This window comes from Muscardinus avellanarius (genome assembly GCF_963383645.1).
Source record: "Muscardinus avellanarius genome assembly, chromosome: 21".
Lineage (NCBI taxonomy): Eukaryota > Metazoa > Chordata > Mammalia > Rodentia > Gliridae > Muscardinus > Muscardinus avellanarius.
Genome location: NC_137807.1, coordinates 1275532 through 1296582, shown reverse-complemented (window position 1 = coordinate 1296582; position 21051 = coordinate 1275532). Strand labels below are relative to the sequence as shown.

The 21051-nt window shown below is 54.7% G+C and overlaps 1 protein-coding gene across 1 annotated transcript; it reads right to left on the bottom strand.

Moving 5' to 3' along the window:
* Positions 1–4772: 4772 nt before the first annotated feature.
* On the bottom strand, positions 4773–20056 carry LOC308277933 (calcium release-activated calcium channel protein 1-like; the record flags this gene model as incomplete). The annotated part of the gene is made up of 2 exons (XM_080717454.1): positions 4773–5560; positions 19757–20056. 2 exons carry the CDS (start codon positions 20054–20056, stop codon positions 4949–4951), a joined length of 912 nt encoding a protein of 303 aa, XP_080573580.1. The 3' UTR covers positions 4773–4948.
* Between the last annotated feature and the right edge of the window lie 995 nt (positions 20057–21051).

Here is a 21051-nt window from a genome sequence, read left to right as displayed (position 1 = left end):
GATTGAACCCAGGGGCATGCTACCCCTCAGCTACACCCCTAGCCTCATCTTTTATTCTTTATTTTGAAACAGGCTCTAAGTTGCGGAGGGCCTCACTAAGTAGCTGAGGCTGGCCGCGAACCTCCGATCCTCCGGTCTCAGCCTCCCGAATATTAGGATCACAGGCAGGCGCCATCACACCAGACTCCCAGCCCTTTTTTTTTTTTTTTTTTTTTTAGGTTTTAGAACAGGGTCTCGCTAGGTTGCTGAGGATCCCACAACTTGCGGAGGCTGTCCTCAAACCTGCAATCCTCCTGACTCAGCCTCCCAAGGACTGTGGTAACAGGCCGTACCCCCAGGCTTGCTGTGGTTGATTGCTTTAATAAGAATGACGTTAGGTAGTATTTTCAAACAAAGTGGGATCTATGCCAGCACCTGGACACCTGGTAATGTCTGGGGACATTTCTGTTTGCCACAACTAGTGAAGCCAGGCACGGTGGCGCACGCTTGTCATCCCAGCATTCGGGAGGCTGAGACGGGAGGACCAAGGTTCACAGACAGCCTCAGCCACCTAGGCCCTCTGCAACTCAGCGAGACCCTCTTTCTTTCTTGTTCTTGTACTTATTTATTCATTTATTTAATTAAGCTTTTTTTTTTTTTTTTTTTTTTTGCAGTACTGAGGATGGAACGCAGGGGCATTCTACCTCCAAGATACAGGGTTTCCCCGAGTTGTAAAGGGCCTCGGTAAGCCGAGGCTGTCTGTGAACCGTGATCCTCTGGGTCTCAGCCTCCCGAATGCTGGGGTGACAAGCGTGTGCCGCCACACCTGGGTCAAGACCCTGTTTCAAAGTAAAGAATAAAAAAATAGATTATTATTATCTAGTGGGTAGAGACCACCCCACCCCGGCTCAATTGAAAAAATGCAACAAAAAGAACCAGTGCATGCCTATAATCCCAGTACTTGGAAGGCTAAGACCCGAGGATTGCAGGTTCAAGACCAGCCTCAGTAATTTGGTAAAACTTTGAGCAACCTAGGAAGATCTTGTTTCAAAACCAAAAGTAAAAGCTAGGCATGGTGGCACACACTTGTACTCCCAGAACTTGGGAAGCTGAAATGGGAGAATCACAGATTTGAGACCAATCTTAGCAATTTAGTGAGACTCTGTTTCAAGATAAAACAAAATAAAAAGCCGGGCGTGTGGCGCATGCTTGTCATCCCAGCATTTGAGAGGTTGGGTCAGGAGGATTGTGATTTATGGACAGCCTCAGCTACGTAGTGAGGCCCTTTGCAAGTCAGTGAGACCCTGTTTTAAAACAAAGAATTGCCGGGCGTGGTGGTGCACGCTTGTAATCCCTGCGCTCGGGAGGCTGAGACAGGAGGATCGCACGGGTTCAAAGCCAGCCTCAGCTACTTAGTGAGGCTCTCAGCAACTTAGTGAGACCCTGTTTCCAAATAAAATATAAAATGGGTCAGGGAGTATAACCCGGAGGTAGAAAGCCTCTGGGTTCCACCCCCAGTACCACCAAAATAAATAAATAAATAAAACAAAGAATAAAAAATAGGCTGGGGAATAATTTGGGGGCAGAATGCTCCTGGGTTCCATCCCCTGTACAGCAAAAATAAAATAAAAATATAAAATAAAATGGAAGCCGGGCATGCTTAAAATCTCAGTACCTGGGAAACCAGACAGGAGGATCGCAGGTTCACTGCCAGGCTGAACAAGCTACTGAGGCCATCGTCAAGTTAGAGAGCTTGTTTCAAAATAAAATAAAGCCAGGCATGGTGGCACAGGCTTAAAATCCCAGTACTTGGGAGGCTGAGACAGGAGGATCGTGGTTTGCAGACAGCCTTAGTACTTAGTGAGGCCCTTTGCAACTCAGTGAGACCGTTTCCAAAGTAAAGAATACAAAATAGGGCTGGGGGTGAAGCTGAGAGGTAGAATGCCCTGAGTCTCATCCCTGGTAATGGAAAAAATAAAAAGAAAACTGGGCTGGGGCTGTAGCTCAGAGATAGAATGGCCCTGGGTTCAACCCCTAGTAACACACACACACACACACACACACACACACACACGTCCCCAGGTGTAATAGCAGCATCTGTCTGGCATTCCTAAACACAAGGTTATAACATCTTTCACAGAGTAAACACATGTTGTAAGCCTCGTTCAGGCCTGAGTTAATAGCCCTGCTGGCTGTGAGTTCAACGGGAGTGAATCAACACTATTAAGATCCTTTAAACAGAACTGCACCTAGCTGGGCGCGGTGGGCACGCTTGTAATCCCCGCGCTTGGGAGGCGGAGACAGGAGGATCGCGCAGGTTCAAAGCCAGCCGCGCTGGCGTAAGAGATCCTGTTTCAAAAATATAAAATAGGTCTGGGAGTGTAGCCCGGAGGTAGAAGGGCTTCCAGGAACCCCAGTACCACCAAAAAATAATAATAATAAAATAAACAGAACTGCACTAAACCAAGGGGAGGTCTTCATCCAGTGACACAAATACGACAGCCAGAGGCTGACAGGAAGCTGCCCTGGCTGTCTCCCAGGGGCAGTTTCAATAGGTGTTAACGCAAAGTTCAGAGACTTCACAGAACGGACCTATGGAATTGGATGGAAACTGGGAGGGGCCCTTCAAGTTCAGAGGAGAAAAAGGACACCCCATACCAGTTCCAGGGAGTTGATGACGGTGCCTTTTTAATTTTGTGATGCTGGGGGTTGAGCCCTTAAGCATTTTACCTCCAAGGTATACATCCCCCAGCTCTGTTTATTTATATATTTATTTGGTGGTACAGGGGATGGAACCCAAGGGCATTCTATCTCTGAGCAACACCCCCAGCCTTATTTTTTATTCTTTATTTTGAAACAGGGTCTCACTGAGTTGCGAAGGGCCTCACTAAGTAGCTGAGGCTGTCCGCGAACCGTGATCCTCCGGTCTCAGCCTCCCAAGTACTGGGATTACAGGTGTGGGCCACCGCGCCCAGCTTCTTTTGTTTATTTTGAAGTTACTGAGGCTGGGTGTCTTAGCTGCAATCCTCCTGTTTCAGCCTCCCAAAGACTGTCCTGCCACACCTGGCTCAGACAAAAAAAATTTTTTGGTATTAGGGAGTGAACCCAGAAGCATTCTACCTCCAAGCTATACCCCCGACCCTATTGTATCTCTTCTTTGGAAACAGGTTCTGACTAGGTTGCTGAAAGCCTTGCTAAACTGCCAAGGGTGGCTTTGAACCTGTGATCCTCCTTCTCAGCATGTATGTGATATATATATATATATATACTCTGAGATTAAAAGCAGGTGGCACCACGCCTGGCTCTAATTGTGCGTGCGTGCGTGTGTGTGTGTGTGTGTGTGTGTGTGTGTGGTACTAGGGATGGAACCCAGGAGCCAGCTACCTCTGGGCTACACCCCCAGACCTGTTTTTATTTTTTGGTGGTACTGGGGATGAAACCCAGGGGCATTTTACCTCTGAGCTACACCCTCAGCCCTATTTTTTACCCTTTATTATGAAACAGGGTCTCACTGAGTTGCAGGAGCCTCACAAGTTGCTGAGGCTGGCCGCCAACCTGAGATTCCCATCTCATCCTCCCAAGTACTGGGATTACAAGAGTGTGCCACCATGCCCGGCTTCCCAGACCTATTTTATATTTTATTTTGAAACAGGGTCTCATTAATTCCTGAGAGGCAGCTGGGCACAGTGGGGGGGGAGGGCACACTTCTTAATCCCAGCATTGGAAAGGTTGAGACAGGAAGATAGAAGGTTTGTGGCCAGCCTCAGCTACTTAGCAAGGCCCTCTGAAACTTAGTGAGACCCTGTTTCAAAGTAAAGAATAAAAAATTAGGGCTGGGCTGGGCGTGGTGGCGCACGCTTGTAATCCCCATGCTTGAGAGGCGGAGATAGGAGGATCGCGCAGGTTTGAAGCCGGCCGCGCTGGCTTAAGAGACCGTTTCCAAATAAAAGTATATATAAAAAAATAGGTCTGGGAGTGTAGCCTGAAGGTAGAAGGGCTTCCAGGAACCCCTTGTAACACCACCAAAAAAAAAAAATAGGGCTGGGGGTGTAGCTCAGATGTAGAATGCCCTGGGTTCCATCCCCAGTACCACAAAAGAATTAAAAAGCTGCTGAGCACATCACTAAGCTGCTGAGGCTGGCTTCAAACCTGCACGATCCTCCTGTCTTGGCCTCCCAAATGCTGGGATTACAAGCGTGCGCCACCATACCTAGCTTCTAACATATTTTTTAAAACTTTGCTCAGAGGTCTCATCCGACTGAGGAGAAAACCTATCAGACGCCCAACCCAACAAATGCAGGCACGAGGAAGAGGTGTCCATTGTGAATACATTTCTGTGTTAACACACACGCACTGGACGCTCAGTGGGGCAGGGCGGGGGGGGGGTTGAGGCAGAAAGAACAGGGAGTATCCGGATGGCACGGGCACAGGGGTGGAGGAGGGACAAAGACAGCGTCTGTCTGTCCCTGCTTGGGCCCCAAGGCCTTCTCCCAGAATGTGGACCTGGAGCTGGAAGAACAGGAAGTGCTGCTCCTAGAGGAAAGTCTCAAAGTGCAGCAATTTTTTCTTTCTTTCTTTCTTCCTTCCTTCCTTCCTTCCTTTTTCTTTCTTTCTTTCTTCCTTTTTTGTGGTACTGGAGATGGAACCCAGGGGTATTGTACCACTGAGCTACACCCTGAGTCCTATTTTTTTAGTCTTTTTAATTTTGAAACCGGGTCTCACTGAGTTGCGGAGGGCCTTGCTGAGTAGCTGAGGCTGGCCGCGAGCCGCGATCCTCCGGTCTCTGCCTCCCGAATGCTGGGATGACGAGCGTGTGCCACCGCGCCCGGCCTCAACCATTTCTTTTCAAAAAGCCCCTCTCTGCCCTGAGCCCTGCGCAGGTGGTCCTCCGGGCTGGGCAGGATGAGGTCGTGGGGAAGGGCACGAGGCCCCAGCCCGGGGTGGGGGTGGGGGGCCTGGCTAGGAGCATTCAGGCGTAGTGGCTGCCGGGGGTCAGGGGGTGGTCTCCTCTGTGGTCCAGCTGGTCCTGCAAGCGGGCAAATTCGGCCAGCTCGTTGAGCTCTTGAAACTGTCGGTCCGTCTTATGGCTGACCAGCGAGCGGTAGAAATGGACGGCAAAGACGATAAAGACCAGGCCGAAGGGGACCATGATGGTGGTGGACGCGATGGCGGCTGCCTGGCCCGGGGTGATGCTGCTGCCGCCGCCGCCGCTGCTGATGTTGGTGCCTGTGCCGCCGTGGGGCTTGCTGGTGGGGCGCGGCTGGCCCGGCTGCTTCTTGAGGGGCAGGAACTTGACCCAGCAGAGCAACACGACCTCGGCCAGGAAGAGGAGCGTGCCGATGACCGTGGAGAAGGCCCAGGCCAGCTCGATGTGGCGGTGCATGCGCTCGTGCGGCGACTCCTTGACCGAGTTGAGGTTGTGCACGTTGCTCACGGCCTCGATGTTGGGCAGGATGCAGGTGCTAATCATGAGCGCAAACAGGTGCACGGCCACCAGCACCGTGGTGCAGGCGCTGAAGGCGATGAGCAGCCCCGGCGGGTAGTCGTGGTCAGCGTCCAGCTGCACCTCCACCATGGCCACCTGCGGAGGACACAGGGCGGTGAGCGGCGGCTCCTCTCCCCCTCCTAGGGAGGCGCGGGCGCGGGTGCACCTCCGTACTCGGGAGGCTGAGACAGGAGGATCGCAGGCTCGGGGACGGCCTCAGCAAGCGGGGGGGACTCTCGGCAACCTAGCGAGACCTTGTTTCAAAGTTTATTTTTGATTTTTGGTGGTACTGAGGGTGGAACCCAGGGGCTTTCTACCTCTGGGCTATACTCCCAGACCTATTTTATATTTTACTTTGAAACAGGGTCTCACTGAGTTGCGGAGGGCCTCACTAAGTAGCTGAGGTTGTCCGTGAACCGCGCTCCTCCTGTCTCAGCCTCCCGAATCGGCTGGGCTGACAAGCGTGCGCCGCCACGCCTGGCTCCAAGCATTGCTTTTTTCGGTGCCCAGCTCTGGGCACAGGGAGCAGGGTGGGGGACAGAGAGGCGGAGGCCCTTTACGTCACACCAGGCGCTTTCTGAGAAAAGGGCGCACAGGCAGACGAGGAACCGAGAGGTGAGCCCAGCCCGTGCGTGTGCGTGCGCAGCTTGGGAGCCCCGCGGCCACCCCTCCTCCGGCCCCAGGGAACACGAGCTGGCTGCTCCCCGGTTCCTGGAGACCTGCAGATCTGGGGTCACTGGGGACAGGCTCCGGGCCGGCCGCCTGCTTTTCTCTTGGGCCTTGCAAATCACCCCCATGTGAAGGAGCCAGCTCATCAGATTTGGGCCGGGGCAGCGGGCAGCCTGCCAGGGTCTGCGGGCTGGGGCTGCAGGGCTGGGGCCGGCACGCCATGGCAAAACGCCACCCAGGACAGCGACTGCACAGGAAGCACCGCTACTTGTGCGGCAGGCTTGGAGAGAGGGCTGTCTGGTCCCAAAGGGTGTCTCCTAGCCTCACCTGGGGATGGCCACAGCTGCCCTGGGCTCTGCTGCTCCCCCACACACACTTATAATCCTAGTACCTGGGAGGCTGAGGCAGGAGGAAGGAGGGGTTCGACCCTGTTTCAAAATAAAAGGATAAAATAGGGCTGGAGGTGTAGCTGAGGTAGAATGCCCCAGGGTTCCATCCCCAGCGCTGCGCGCTCTGACTGTGGGGCTGCGGAGAAAGAGGGGAGTCTCTCCTAAAGACGCCCGGGTGTCGACAGTCACAGGCCCTTCCCGGCCACTTCATAGGATTCAGAGACTTCTGCTAACAAATTCCCACAACACACAAGGATTGCGTACTTTCACCCGGGAGCTTACAGAACAGTTCAAGCTCCTGTAAAATTTGGGGCCCGGCCATCAGGACCGTGACCGTGTTTTAAGTTTGCTGGTGGCCTGATGCCAACCCGACAGTTCTCGGTCCATGCGGGCGAGGGTGCTGGGCAGCTCGGTCCATGCGGGCGAGGGCCACGGGGCATCGGGGCAGGCAGGTCAAGGGCCACATCCCAGGGCTCCCTGCTCTCTGTCCCAGGCTGCTCACACGTGGAAAATACGGGGTGCCCTCTGCAGCCAGAGCCTCGGCACCCCCCCCCCCACTTCCTCTTCCTGTTTTGATTTGCCCTCCAGGAGCCGGAAACCTGAGAAAGGGCAGGCGGGAGCGGCGCTTGGCTTATCCAAGTTACTTCTCCAGTCCCAGGGTCCAGTCCACGAGTGTCGGACACTGTGTGCACGGGAGCTTGGAGCTGGGCCTAGGGAGAAGCTGGGGCGGGGGGCTTTCAGAGAGCTCCCAGTCTCCGTGTCCCTGGCCTGCGGCTGCCGGGCACCCCAGACACCTGCGAGCCTTCTCTCTCTTGAGAGCCCTTCGGCCGGAGACCCAGGGTACACAGCGCCTCCACTTCCAAATCTGGGGACCCTGACAAGCCTTTCAACCTCTCTGTGCCCCCTTCCTGTTCTTTCTCTCTCTCCGTGTGCTACTAGAGATTAAACCCAGAGGCGTTCTACCTCGGAGCTAATCCCCCAGCCCAATTTTTAATTATTTCTTTCTTTGTTTATTTTGGTGGTAATGGGGCTGGAACCAGAGACTTTTCTACCTCTGGGCTATACTCCCAGATCTATTTTATACTTTATCTGAAAGCAGGGTCTCACTAAGTTGCTGAGGGCCTCACTAAGTAGCTGAGGCTGGCTTCGAACCCGTGCGATCCTCCTGTCTCAGCCTCCCAAGCGTGTGGATTACAAGCGTGCGCCCCACACCCGGCTCAACGATTCTTATCATTATTCTTCTTTTGCAGATGAGGAAACTGGGCTCAGAGAGGGGACTCAGTCATCCAGGAGCCTAGCTTATTGTTGGGTAAAGGATCCCAACTCAGATGTCCCAGAAGCTCGGCGGGGAGGCGCACACCTGTGATCCCGGTACTTGGGAGGGAGGGTTGCGGGTTGGAGGCCAGCCTCAGCAACTTAGCGAGACCCTCTTCCAAAATAAATATAAATAAAAGAACCTGGGAGTGTGTAGCTCAGAAGTAGACTGCCCCTGGGTTCAATCCCTGGTACCCCTCTACACACACACACACACACACACACACACACACACACACACACACACACGGTCTGTTTAGCACAGGGGGGGGCTCTGCAACTCAGTGAGACCCTGTTTCAAAATAAATAATAAAAAATAGGGCAGGGGATATAACTCGGAGGTCAAATGCCCCTGGGTTCCATCCCCACACCCACAAAAATAAATAAACAAACAAATAAATAAATAAGAAAAAAAAAAAGAAAAACGGAACTTGAGGCAGAAGAGAAAGAGCTCCTGTATATTCTTAGCCCAGGCTGGAGGGGGCGGACCCTGCACCCCAGGCCCACCCCTCCCTCTGGGCCTCCGCAGGCCCCAATGAGAGCCCACCCAGCCCCTCAGGCCCTGGGTGAGAAAATCCAATCCCCCCCCCACAGCACACCTGGCCCAGAGGCCGCAGGACACTGGCCACACCCACAGGCCCCAGGGCCAAAAGACAGCAGCTGCTAAGAGCGCCTGGCCCACAGACAGCTAGGCAGCCCTGGGAGGCCCAGCTGGGGAGAGGCCGGCCTGAGGAAGAGGAAGGAGCCGGTGCTCCGGAAGAAACCCCGCGGCCCTGGCCTGCCCAGCCATTCCTGGAACCCATTCCTGGAACCCCAGCCACGCAGGTCACCTGTGGGGCTGAGTTCAAGGCCACAGGCAAGAAACCATTCTGAGCGAGAAGAAAGCCCGGCAATGCTCTTCACAGGCAGAAAAGCCACGGCCTTTCCAGGCGGCGTCCTGCTTGGGAAATGTCCTGTCCTCTCGGGTGGGGAGAGAGCAAAGCCCGGGTAGGGGCGGGGGGGGGGGGCAGGGAGGCTCCCGTCTGGCAGCTGAGTCCCAGAGAGATCTGAAAAGATCAGATTACTCGCAACTTCACAAGGTAAATATAGCCTGACCAACCATAACCTAAAATAAACAGCTCCTGAGCAGCCGGCTGGGGGCCTCTGGAAGCCTGGACACACAGTGCTGGGGGGGACAGGAAGGGTGAGGGACCACCCGCCTGCCCGCCCACTCCAGCATCCCTCCTGGTGATACCAAGTCATTAGGGCCAAGGAAGATTACATGAGTGTGTGTGTCTGTGTGTGTTAGTTACTGGGGGTGGGACCCAGGACCTCTGAGGTATACCCACAGCCTTTATTTATTTATTTATTTATTTATTTATTTATTTATTTAATTTTGTGGTCCTGGGGATGGAACCCAGGGGCATTCTACCTCCAAGCTACACCCCCTGCCCTATTTTTTATTTATTTTGAAACAGGGTCTCACTGAGTTGCAGAGGGCCTCACTAAGCAGCTGAGGCTGTCCTCCACTCTCCTCCTGTCTTGGCCTCCCAAATGCTAGAATGGCAGGCATGCGCCACCACGCCCGGCTCTTATTACTTTATTTGGAAACGGGCTCTCACTAAGTTATGGAGGCCTCACTAAGTAGCCGGGCTGGGAGCCAGGCGTGGTGGTGCAGACATGAAATCCCAGTACTTGGGAGGCTGAGACAGGACAATCCCAGGTTCGAAGAGGCCCTCTGCAACTTAGTGAGACCCCATTTCAAATTAAAGAATAAAAAATAGGGCTGGGGGATGTAGCTCAGAGGTAGAATGCCCCTGGGTTCCATCCCCAACATACATATAAAAGAGGACAGGAGAGCGAGAAGCCTGAGGGCTAGTCCAGCTGTGTATAAAGTCTACTGACCACTGCAGTCCAGGGCTCCAAGTGTCTCTATAAATAGACGTGCGCGCTTTTATAATGGAAACAAAAGTTCCATCAAACACCACTTATCCTTGAAGCATGCTGGATTCTTACAATATACAGTATGCACTAGCGCTAATCCCCTCTACTCATTTACTTTTGGTACTAGGAATTGAATCCAGAGGTATTCTACCTCTCAGCTATATCCCCAGCCCTCTTTAATTTTAATTTTATATTTTTTACGTTCCTGGGAATGGGACCCAGGGGGCATTCTACCTCCGAGCTACACCCCCAGCTCTATTTTTTTTAATTATTTATTTTGAAACAGGGTCTCACTGAGTTACAAGGGGCCTAAGTAGCTGGGGCTGGCCGTGAACCGAAATCCTCCTGTCTCAGCCTCCCAAATGCTGGGATTACAAGCGTGTGCCAACACACCCGACTCCTGTTTTTTATTCTTTGTTTATTTTTATTTATTTATTTTTGGTGGTACTGGGGTGGAACCCAGGGTCTTTCTACCTCTGGGCTATATTCCCAGACCTATTTTCTATTTTATTTGGAAACAGGGTTTAAGTTGCTGAGAGCCTCACTAAGTAGCTGAGGCTGGCTTTGAATCTGCGTGATCCTCCTGTCTCAGCCTCCCAAGTGCGGAGATTACAACAAGCGTGCGCCACCACGCCCGGCTTATTCTTTATTTTGAAACAGGGTCTCACTAAGTTGCAAAGGGCCTCACTAAGTAGCTGAGTCTGACTGTGAACCGCGGTCCTCCTGGCTCAGCCTCCTAAGTACTGGGATTACAAGCTTGGGCCACCGCGCCCGGCTTTCATTTGTAATCTGAATCTGGGTCTTGCTAGGTTGCTGAGTCTCACTAAGTTGCTGAGGCTGGCCTCGAATCTATGATCTTCCTGTCTCAGCTTCCCAAGTACAGGCGTGCACAGCCATGCCCGGATGGATACTCGTTTCATTTAAAAAGATGCTGGCAGCCAGGTGTGGTGGCGCACGCTTGTAATCCCCGCGCTTGGGAGGCTGAGACAGGAGGATCGCACAGGTTCGAAGCCAGCCTCAGCTACTTAGTGAGGCTCTCAGCAACTTACTGAGACCCTGTTTCCAAATAAAATATAAAATAGATCTGGGAGTATAGCCCCGAGGTAGAAAAGCCCCTGGGTTCTATCACCAGTACCACAAAAAAAGAAAATCAAAGGAAAAAAAATAAAAGAAAGAAGACAGGAAAGGAGGAAAGAAAGGAAGGAAGGAAAGAAGGCAGGCAGGTAGCCAGCCAGCCGGGCGTGGTGGCGCACGCTTGTAATCTCCGTGCTTGAGAGGCTGAGACAGGAGGATCGTGCAGGTTCGAAGGCAGCCTCTGCTGGCTTAAGAGACCCTGTTTCCAAATAAAATATAATAGGTCTGGGAGTGTAGCCTGAAGTTAGAAGGCCCTTGGGTTCCATCCCCAGGACCACAAAAAAAAAAAAAAAAAAAAAAAAGAGAGAAAGAAAGAAAAGGAATCCCATCAGATGGGGGAAACCTGCTGACTTATGTTTAGACTTGATGTTCGGTTCTCTTCCTCCAAGGGCACTCGACCCCACTCTGGCCGCCATCAGCTGCTGCAGCTCAGCTTTAGGAAACCGTAGGCTGACTTCTCCTTCGCCAGCCAGGCCCTGGTACCCAGGAGTCTTCACAGCTCCCAGGGAGAACTGCGGAAATACGCCACAGGCGCTTGTTAAGTTTGACAAAAGCAGCCGGGCGAGGGGGCGCACGCTTGTCATCTCAGGACCTGGGAGGCTGAGACCCGAGCATCGCGGTTCGCGGCCAGCCTCGGCTACTTAGCGAGGCCCTCTGCAACTCAGTGAGACCCTGTTTCAAAGTAAAAAATACAAAATAGGGCTGGGGGTGTAGCTCGGAGGTAGAATGCCCCTGGGTTCCATCCCCAGTAGCAAAAAAAAAAAAAAAAAAGAAATGCGTTCTGCAAAATTCCATTCACACACAGCCCAGTGTCTCATTCTAACACACAGAACTGGGTGTGTGAAAGAATTCAAAGGCCCAGTTATCAACCAGCTAAGGGGGTGCAGGGGCAGGGGGTGGAGATTGGAAAAGGCACCAAAGCGGACAGACCAGCGCTTGAGTGCTAGCTGGTGACCTTAGCTGTTGTGTGTGTATGGGGAGGAGGGTTCTGGGGACTGAACCCAGGGGCCTTCTACCTCTGAGCTACACCCCCAGCCCTATTTATTTTTATTTTTTGTGGGTCTGGGGATGGAATGGGGGGGGTGTTTGACCTCCAAGCTACAACCCCTGTCCTATTTTTATAATGCTGGGATTACAAGCGTGCGCCACCACACCCGGCTTTTTTATATTGAAAGAGCATCTCAGTACGTCGATGAGAGTCCTCACTATGTTACAGAGGCTGTCCTCGAACCTGCGATCCTTTTGCCTCAGCCTCCCAAGTACTGGCTGGGCTTCCAGGCGGGCACTAGCGCGCCGGGCTGCCTGCCGGAGCGTCTAAGAGCCTTAGTTTTCCCCTTTCAGAGCGTGCACTTTTAAGAGCTGCAGTGAGGATTAAGCAGGAATGGAGAAAGGAGTTCGGGTTCATGCCTGGCACAACGGGGGTTCGGTAAACAGTAACTACCTTCATCATCGGTGTTACAGAACTCATGCAACTATGTCTAAAGCTTTCAATGGCTCCCCACTGCCTGGACAAGCGGTTAAGCTTCTTAAAACAGCCAACCACAGCCCTCCAGCACCCGCACCCCCAGTCGTTCAGCCTCCCCGTGCCCCCCCAACCCTGTAACTTCTCATTTTTATTTGTTTGGCTTTGTGGAACTGAGGATTGAACCCAGGGGCATTCTGCCTCTGAGCTACACCCCCAGCCTTATTTTTTATTTTGAAATGGGGTCTCACTACGTTGCGGAGGGCCTTACCGAGTTGCTGAGGCTGGCTGTGAACCTGCGATCCTCCTGTCTCAGCCTCCCTAATGCTGGGAGGACAAGCGTGCGCCACTCGCCCGGCCTAATTTCTCATTTTTGTGACTGCCCTGACTGAAGGCTCTTCTTCAAGTCCTAACGCCGCCATCTTTGAGATTTAGCTGGAATCACATTCTTCTAAAACTCAGCTAAGTCTCAGAAAGCAGCCGAAAGCCGGGGTGGTGGCCCATGCCTGTGATCCCAGCACTTGGGAGGCTGAGACAGGAGGATCGCGGGATGGAGCGCAGCCTCAGCAATGTAGCGAGATTCTCAGCAACCCACTGAGACCATTTCAAAACAAAACAAAAATAAATAAACAAATAAAAAGGGCTGGGGGTGCAGCTTAGAGGTAGATTGCCACTGGGTTCAATACCGAGTACCCCCCCCCAAAAAAAACAGCCTGTTGCCATGGGAACGGTTTCCTGGATACCTAATCAGGTATTGCCAAATGCTTTGCAAATATTAATTTGATGAAAACTTACACTAATGAGTCTGCTACAGTTATAAACCCTTCCTCCCGTTGAGCAGCACCGGGGATAGAACTCAGGGCTCACGCATGCTACGCAGCCCTTTGCCACCGAGCTCCACCCCGGCCCTTTAGTTCTGAGATGGGGTTTTGCTAAGTTAAGCAGGCTGGCCTCCGTCTTGCGATCCTCCCGCTCAGCCCGCCCATTAGATGGGATGACAGGTGTGTGCAGTCATGCCGGGCTACCCCAGGGTTTTATGTTTGTGGTTGTGAAGATTGCACCCAGGGGCATTCTACCTCCGAGCTTTACTCCCAACCTTATATATATTGTGTGTGTGTGTGTGTGTGTGTGTGTGTGTGTGTGTGTCTGGAAATTGAGCTCAAGGACATTCTACCTCCAAGTTACACCCCCAGCCCAACTTTATTCTTTATTTTGTAACAGGGTCTCACTGAGCTGCGGAGGGAGGGCCTCACTAAGTAGCTGAGGCTGTCTGCGAACCACGATCCTCCGCTCTCAGCCTCCCGAATGCTGGGATGACAAGCGTGCGCCGCCACGCCCGGGTCCCGACCCTATTTTATTCCGAAACAAGATCTCGCTATGTTGCTGAGGGTTTTGCTAAACGGCTGAGGCTGGCCTCTACCCTGTGATCCTCCTCGCTCATCCTCCCAAGTACTGAGATTACAGGTGTGTATCGCCAGCTACTGCATTTTGGAGAAGAGGTAACCACAGGCCGGAGAGGTTAAGCGACTTGGTCTCAGCCGTAAGAGGCCGAGCTGGATTTGAACCGAAGGCGTGGGACCGGAGTCCCTGTGCCTGCGCTGCTCAGCGGTACCGGGGCTCCTGGGCGCCACCCCACGATCACTGCGCTGCGCCCTCGGTCCCTACACCACCATCACGAGTCTCCGCAGCTTCCCAGACGGGTGACCTCAAGCAAGTCCTTCATCCAGGATGACCACCAAGCCTCAGAGGGCCGGAGGAAGACCAAAGAGGGCCATTCGGGCAGAGAGCTGGCACAGTGGCCGGCTTAATGCATGGGCCCAAGTGAGCCCGCCCGGCAGGGTCTGGGTGGCAGCCGGAATCTCTTGCTCAGCGCCACGCCTCTGAGCCCCGACCTGTCACTTGTCAAGCAACCTTAACCTCCCCAGGTCCAGCGTCTCGTGACGCGCGCGCTCCCCTCCAACTCCCTCTCACGGCGATCCCAACCAACTTCTGAACCCCGAGCTGCAACCCGGGAACAAAAGGGAACTTGAGCAGGCAGATAATCCCAAAATAATTGATCCCAGGTCGGGGAAAGCATTTTGTTTACTGCTGCCGGCTGACCTTCCCAATTACTGTCTGCTTAGGCTAACGTTACAGCCCGCCCTCCCCAGCGGACCGGATCGCCACGCGTGATGGCCACAGCCCTGCAGGGGACAGGGCGACACCGGGGAGAGGCGACCCGAGGCCTGAGGAGCCCCGGCCGTGGTAACCGGGCCGCAGGAGCACCGCAGGATCAGGCTGATGACCATACGCTACTATCCAGAGCCCCTAGTTTATCTACAGACCTCAGATCATTGCCATCAACAGGTGGCTGTTTATAAAAGTGCGTCAGGGCAAGATCCAGTCTGCAGACAAGAGAGGGTCTGGCCCAAGGGCATGTCATCAGATCCTGAAAATCCTCCACCCTTCATAAGTTCAGTCGTAATGAAGGCTCATGCAATTTGTGTGTGTGTGCGTGCGTGGGGGGGTCTGGGGATGAAACCCAGGGACATTCAACCTCTGAGCTACACCCCTATCCCTATTTTTTATTCTTTATTTTGACACAGGGTCTCACTGAGTTGCGGAGGGCCTCACTAAGTAGCTGAGGCTGTCCGCGAACTGCGATCCTCTGGTCTCAGCCTCCCGAATGCTGGGATTATAAGTGTGCACCACCACGCCGGCTTGCTCATGAAATTTCTGTGTGTGTGTGTGTGTGTGTGTGTTTGAAAACTGAAGTTTAAGCCCAGGGTAATTCTACCTCTAAGCTATACACCTAAGCCCTACTCTTTCTTTCTTTCTTTCTTTCTTTCTTTCTTTCTTTCTGTTTTGCAGTACTGGGCACTGAACCCAAAGGCATTCTATCTCCACGCCACACCCCCAACCCTATTTTGTTATTATTATTTTCTTGTTTGCAGTATTAGGGATTGAACCCAGGGGCATTTTTCCTCTGAGCTACACCCCTAGTCCTATTTATTTATTTTTATTTATTTATTTTTGAGCTACTGGGATGGAACCCAGGGGCATTCTACTTCCAAGGTACACCCCCGGCCCTAATTTTTATTCTTTATCTTGAAAAGGGGTCTCACTAAGTTGCAAAGGGCCTCACTAAGTAGCCGAGGCTGGCCACCAACCCAGATCTTCCGGTCTCAGCCTCCCGAATGCTGGGATGACAAGCGTGCGCCACCACGCCCAGCTCTTATTTATGTGTGTATGTGTGGCACTGGGCTGGAACCCAGGTGACTTCTACCTTTGGGGCACACCCCCAGACCTATTTTTTACATTTTATTTGGAAATGGGGTCTCAGTAGAGGGCCTCACTAGGGAGCTGAGTCTGGCCACAAACCTGCGATCCTCCTGTCTCAGCCTCCCAAGTACTGGGATGACGAGCGCGCGCCACGACGCCCGGCTCTTTATTAAGTTTTGAAACCGGGTCTCGCTCAGTTGCTGAGCGTCTTGCTACACTGTGGAGGTTGTCTTCGAACCTGGGAGCCTCCTAAGTACTGGGATTTCAGGTGTGCACCACCAGGCCCAACTCGCTCACACAAATTTGAGGGAAAGAGCTGTATCTTTCCACTTTTGTGCACCTAAGAAACTGGCTTCAAAGAACTAGACAGCCCCCCAGCTCCTCTCCAGCACTTTGCCAGGGCCTTTTGCCATGAGGCCAGGAATTGCCTGAGCCCCGCCGGGCTTTCTGGGAGACCCGAACCTCAACCTCATCTGGTGGACAGGTGAATGTGGGATCTCTCCCACCTCCCCCGGGGAGGTCAAAGGCCATGCCAGCTCCTGGGCTTTCCAGTCTCTCCAAAGGAAGCCCTCTGGGGGCAGGAAGCTGGTAGTGCTGACTCACAGGCCAAGGGAGGCAATCCAGGAAGCCTGTCATTCTGTTGCCATGGTGTCCATCCGGGCTCCCTGGCACCTCTTCCTCTCTCAACTCAAGGACCAACAGGGTTTTGCCGCAGAGCTGGGGCATGGCCAACCCCCCACCGCCCATCCAGATCTATCCCATAGAATTCGCGCTCCGGAGCAAACATGGTTACCCCCTGGTAACCAATGCCCTAGAGTGGAGGCCGTCACGGGGTTCGACCCTTCCCCGCCTGCAGAATCTGCGGGAGTCCATCGGGGTGAAGCCTTCTCCACCAAGGCCCGGAAAACGAAGGTCCCCAAGAGACAGGATGAGCCAAGGCCCACCCCACCCAAGGTCACTGCCACCCCGGCCTCCCGACTCCCCCCACTGTTTTGCCAGGGTCGCACCAGGTTGATGAGATTCTCACTACTTGCTGAGGTGGTCCTGGAACCTAGACTCTATCGTCTCAGCCTCCCCAGTACTGGGATGACAGGTGTGTGCCACCAAGCCTGGCTCGGCACAGCTGATCTTACCCTCTCCTGGGGAGAGAAGGGGCCAGGGGCAGATTGAACCTATGACCCAAAGGAAAAGAGAATAACCACCCACCATCTTGAATCCAGTGTTGTGCAGGGGAAGCACTAGACGGGCGGCTTCTCCACCTTCTCCGGTTTCAATGGGATTGAACCCAAGGGCGTCTACCTCTGAGTTACACCCCCAGCCTTGTGTTGTTGGTACTGGGGGTGGAACCCAGGGGCATCGACCTCCGAGCTACACCCCCAGCCCTATTTTTTATTCTTTATTTTGAAACAGGATCTCACTGAGTTGCAAAGGGCCTCGCTAAGTAGCTGAGGCTGGCTGAGAACTCTCATCCTCCTGTCTCAGCCTCCCGAACGCTGGGATGACAAGAATGTGCCACCATGCCCGGCTTACACCCCCAGGCTTTACTGTTTACTTTGAAACAGGGCCGAAGCTGGCCGTGACCCCGAATCCGCCACGCCCGGCTTTTGCGGTACTTCTTTTCCCTGGACCTAGTCCTACCACGCTCTTGGCTGGACACTGACCAGAGCTTCCTACCCCACAAATGGCGCTTGTGCCTATACAAGTTCTGTTTGCCAAAAGACCTGAGTTCAGATCTAACTCCACCAGACTAGCTGTGCGGCTCTGGGAAAGTCCTTCATAAAAATCAAAGGAGTACTGGGAGGCGGAGACAGGAGGATCGCACAGGTTCGAAGCCAGCCTCAGCTACTTAGTGAGGCCCTTTGCAACTCAGTGAGACCCGGTTTCAAAATAAAGAATAAAAAATAGGGCAGAGGGTGTAGCTCGGAGGTCAAATGCCCCTGGGTTCCATCCCCAGACCCGCAAAAAAAAAAAAGGTCTGGGAGTATAGCCTGGAGGTAGAAAGCCTCTGGGTTCCACCCCTAGTCCCACCAAAAAAAAAAAAAAAAAAAAAGAAATAAAGAAATCACGGTCCAGCCAGCTTTGGTTTTACCTTGTAATCCCAAGTACTTGGGAGGCTGAGACAGGAGGATGGAGGGTTCAAAGACAGTCTCAACAAGTAGCAAGGCTCTCAGCAACCTAGAGAGCATCTCAAAATAAAATTAAAATAGGAAGCCGGGCGTGGTGGCGCACGCTTGTCATCCCAGCATTCGGGAGTCTGAGACAGGAGGTTCGCAGACAGCCTCAGCTACTTAGTGAGGCCCTCTGCAGCTCAGGGAGACCCTGTTTCAAAAAATAAAGAATAAGAGCCAGGCGTGGGAGCGCACGCTTGTCATCCCAGCACTTGGGAGGCTGAGACAGGAGGATCGCACAGGTTCAAAGCCAGCCTCGGCTACTTAGTGAGGCTCTCAGCAACTTAGTGAGATCTTGTTTCCAAATAAATTATAAAATAGGTTTGGGAAAACCGGGCGTGGTGGCCCATGCTTGTAATCTCCGCCCTCGGGAGGCTGAGACAGGAGGATCGTGCAGGTTCGAAGCCAGCCTCAGCTGGCTTAAGAGACCCTGTCTCCAAATAAAATATAAAATAGGTCTGGGAGTGTAGAGCCTAGAGGTAGAAGGCCCCTGGGTTCCATCCCCAGTACCACCAAAAAAAAAAAAAAAAAGTCTGGGAGTATAGCCCAGAGGTAGAAAGCCCCTGTGTTCCACCCCCAGTACCATAAAAAAAAAAAAAGAAAGAATAAAAAATAGGGCTGGGGGTGTAGCTTGGAAGTAGAATGCCCCTGAGTTCTATCCCCAGTACCACACACACACACAAGAAATCAAGGTCCAACCAGCTGTGGTAGCACATGCCTGTAAAGCCAGTACTCAGGAGGCTGATGAGACAGGAGGATCACAGACAGGAAGTCAGCCTCAGCAACTTAGACCTCGTTTCAAAAAAAATAAAAATAAAAAGGGCTGGGGGTATAGCTCAGAGGGAAGGAAAATGCCCCTGGGGGTTCAATCTCCAGTACAAGAAAAAGAAATCAAGGTCCACCTGGGTGTGGTGGCACACACCTACGAAAGTTTGAGGTCAGCCTGGACAGCTTAATGAGACACTGTCTCACGCTAAAAACATAAAGGGCTGGGGATGTAGCTCAGTGGTGGAGTGCTGGCCTAACGTGTGTGAGGCCCTGTGTTCAATCCCCAGCAGAGGGGTGGGGTGGGGGGAGAAAACGTAAAAAGAAACCAAGAGCCAGAGAAGGAGGGCCACGCTTGAGGTCACACAGAGTTGGAGGACGGCCTCCCCGCCCCACTGCCACCCCTCCGCTAGCACACTGGTTTGCAGAACACAAGGGGACCCAGACACACTCCCTTCCCAAGAAACACTAGGGCGCGGCCACTCCTTCCTCAAGGCCCGGGGCTGAGCTCACAGGAGGGGGAGGCTGGAGCGCTGGGGGCCGGCCCCTGTCCCTGCTAAAATGCCCGCCCCAAACCAACTCCAAGACTGGAGGCCTGAAGGTATCCCCAGACCCCCGACCCCAATTTCCCACTCCAGCCTCTTGGGATGAGACAGGAAAAAAAAAAAATTAAAACAAGGGGGACGTGTCCCACCTCCTCCCCCACAGCCAGAAACCGAAGGTGGTTGTCAAACTTCGGGGCTGGGGCACTCGGAAAATGTGGCGGAAAGGGGGAAAAAAAAAAGGGTGTCAGGAAACTCCCCGTTAGTAGCTGAGCAAAGAACAGAAATTAAAAAAAAAAAAAAAAAAAATCAAGATCCAGAGAAGGAGGAGACCTCGGCCAACAGCTTCTGGCTGCAGGGTCTCCCCCTCCCCAGCTCCTGACACCTGCGCCTCAGGGTCCCTCCTCTCCCCCTGGACACACGCGGGTCTGTCCTCTTCGGAGGCGCATCCTTGGGGCTCGCTGCCCCTCCATTTGCTGCACCCCACTGGCCCATCTGAAGGCACCCGAGCCCCCAGCCAGGACCCGGGCTTGCGGCCCCTCTGAAAGCACCGAGCCCCCCGCCTGGGCCCGGCTCGCAGGGCTGGCCACCGCCCCCTCGGGGCCCCCGGCCGCCCGCCCGCGCCCCCGCGGGGCCGGAGGGGGAGGGCAGCGGCCCCGGCTCACCATGGCGAAGCCGGACAGCAGCGCCGAGGTCCTGCTGGACGCCTTGAGCTTGGCGCGGCTCAGGTAGAGCTTGCGCCAGGACAGCGCCTGCATGGAGTGCTCGTTCAGGCTCATCACCTCCGAGTAGCTCTGGCCGATCCAGTCCGGGTAGCTGACGGCGGCCGGCGGCGGCGGCGCCCCCGAGGGCTCCCCGTCCCCGCTGCGGCGGCGGCTCCGGCGGCTGCCGCTGGCGGTGCTGCCGCCGCTCGGGGGGAGCTCCGGGCTGCCGCCGCTCGGGGGCGGGGCGGGCTCCGGGTGCATGGGGCTCGCGGCACCGGCGCGGGCCGGCCCGGACGCCCGCCGCGGCGGCGGCCCCGGCCCCCACGCCGATCCGGCCTCGCCCGGCCGGCCGCACGGGGCGCGCGGGAGCTCGAGCGACCTGCCGCAGACCCGGCCCGGACGCCCGCCGCGCCGCTCCGAGAAGCCCCGGGCGGCGGCGACGCGAGCCTGCGCGCCGGCCGGCGTCCCGTCCCCGGCCCGGACCCTCGGCGCGCCCCGCGATTGGCCGCCGCCCGCGGCTGATTTGCATGGGCCCGCCCCGCACAGCGCCGCCCCGCCCGCACGCAGGTGGGCGGCGCTGGCGGGCGTCACGTGGTCCTCCGCTGCGACGGCCCCGCCCACCGTCCTGGCGCGCCGCCCCGGGGGCCCGCACCTCTTCCAGGAAGCGCGCGTGGCCCGCGGGCCTGTGCGCCCGGCGCCTCCCGGCCCCGCAGCTGCTCCCGTGGCCCCGTTCCCGGAGCTCGACTCCCGTGTCCCGCCGCCCGAGGTCACCTCCAGGTGCCTCCTGACGTCCGTTTACCCCTAGGAACGCGGTGGCGCAAGGGGTGCTGGAAAAAGAGCTCGGCGCCCCGGGCGTGGTGGCGCCGTCTGGGAGGCTGAGACGGGAGGGTCGCAGGTTCAAAGCAGCCCAGGGGGCCCTGGGCACCCAGGGACCTAGCACCCGACAAGCAGTCAGATCGGCCGGCGGGGCGGCTCAGGCCTGCCGTCCCGGAGGCTGCGATGGAAAGGTTTGCGGCCATCCCCTGCTACTCAGTGAGACCCTCTTTGAAAAATAAGGAATAAAAAAGCCGGACGTGGAAGCCCGGCTCACGCTTGGGAGGCTGAGACAGGAGGATCGCCCAGGTTCGAAGCCGGCCCCAGCTACTTAGTGAGGCCCTCTGCAACTCAGTGAGACCCTGTTTCAAAATAAAGAATAAAAAATAGGGCCGGGGGTGCCTCTCAGGGGTAGAATGCCGCTGGGTTCCATTCCCAGCACT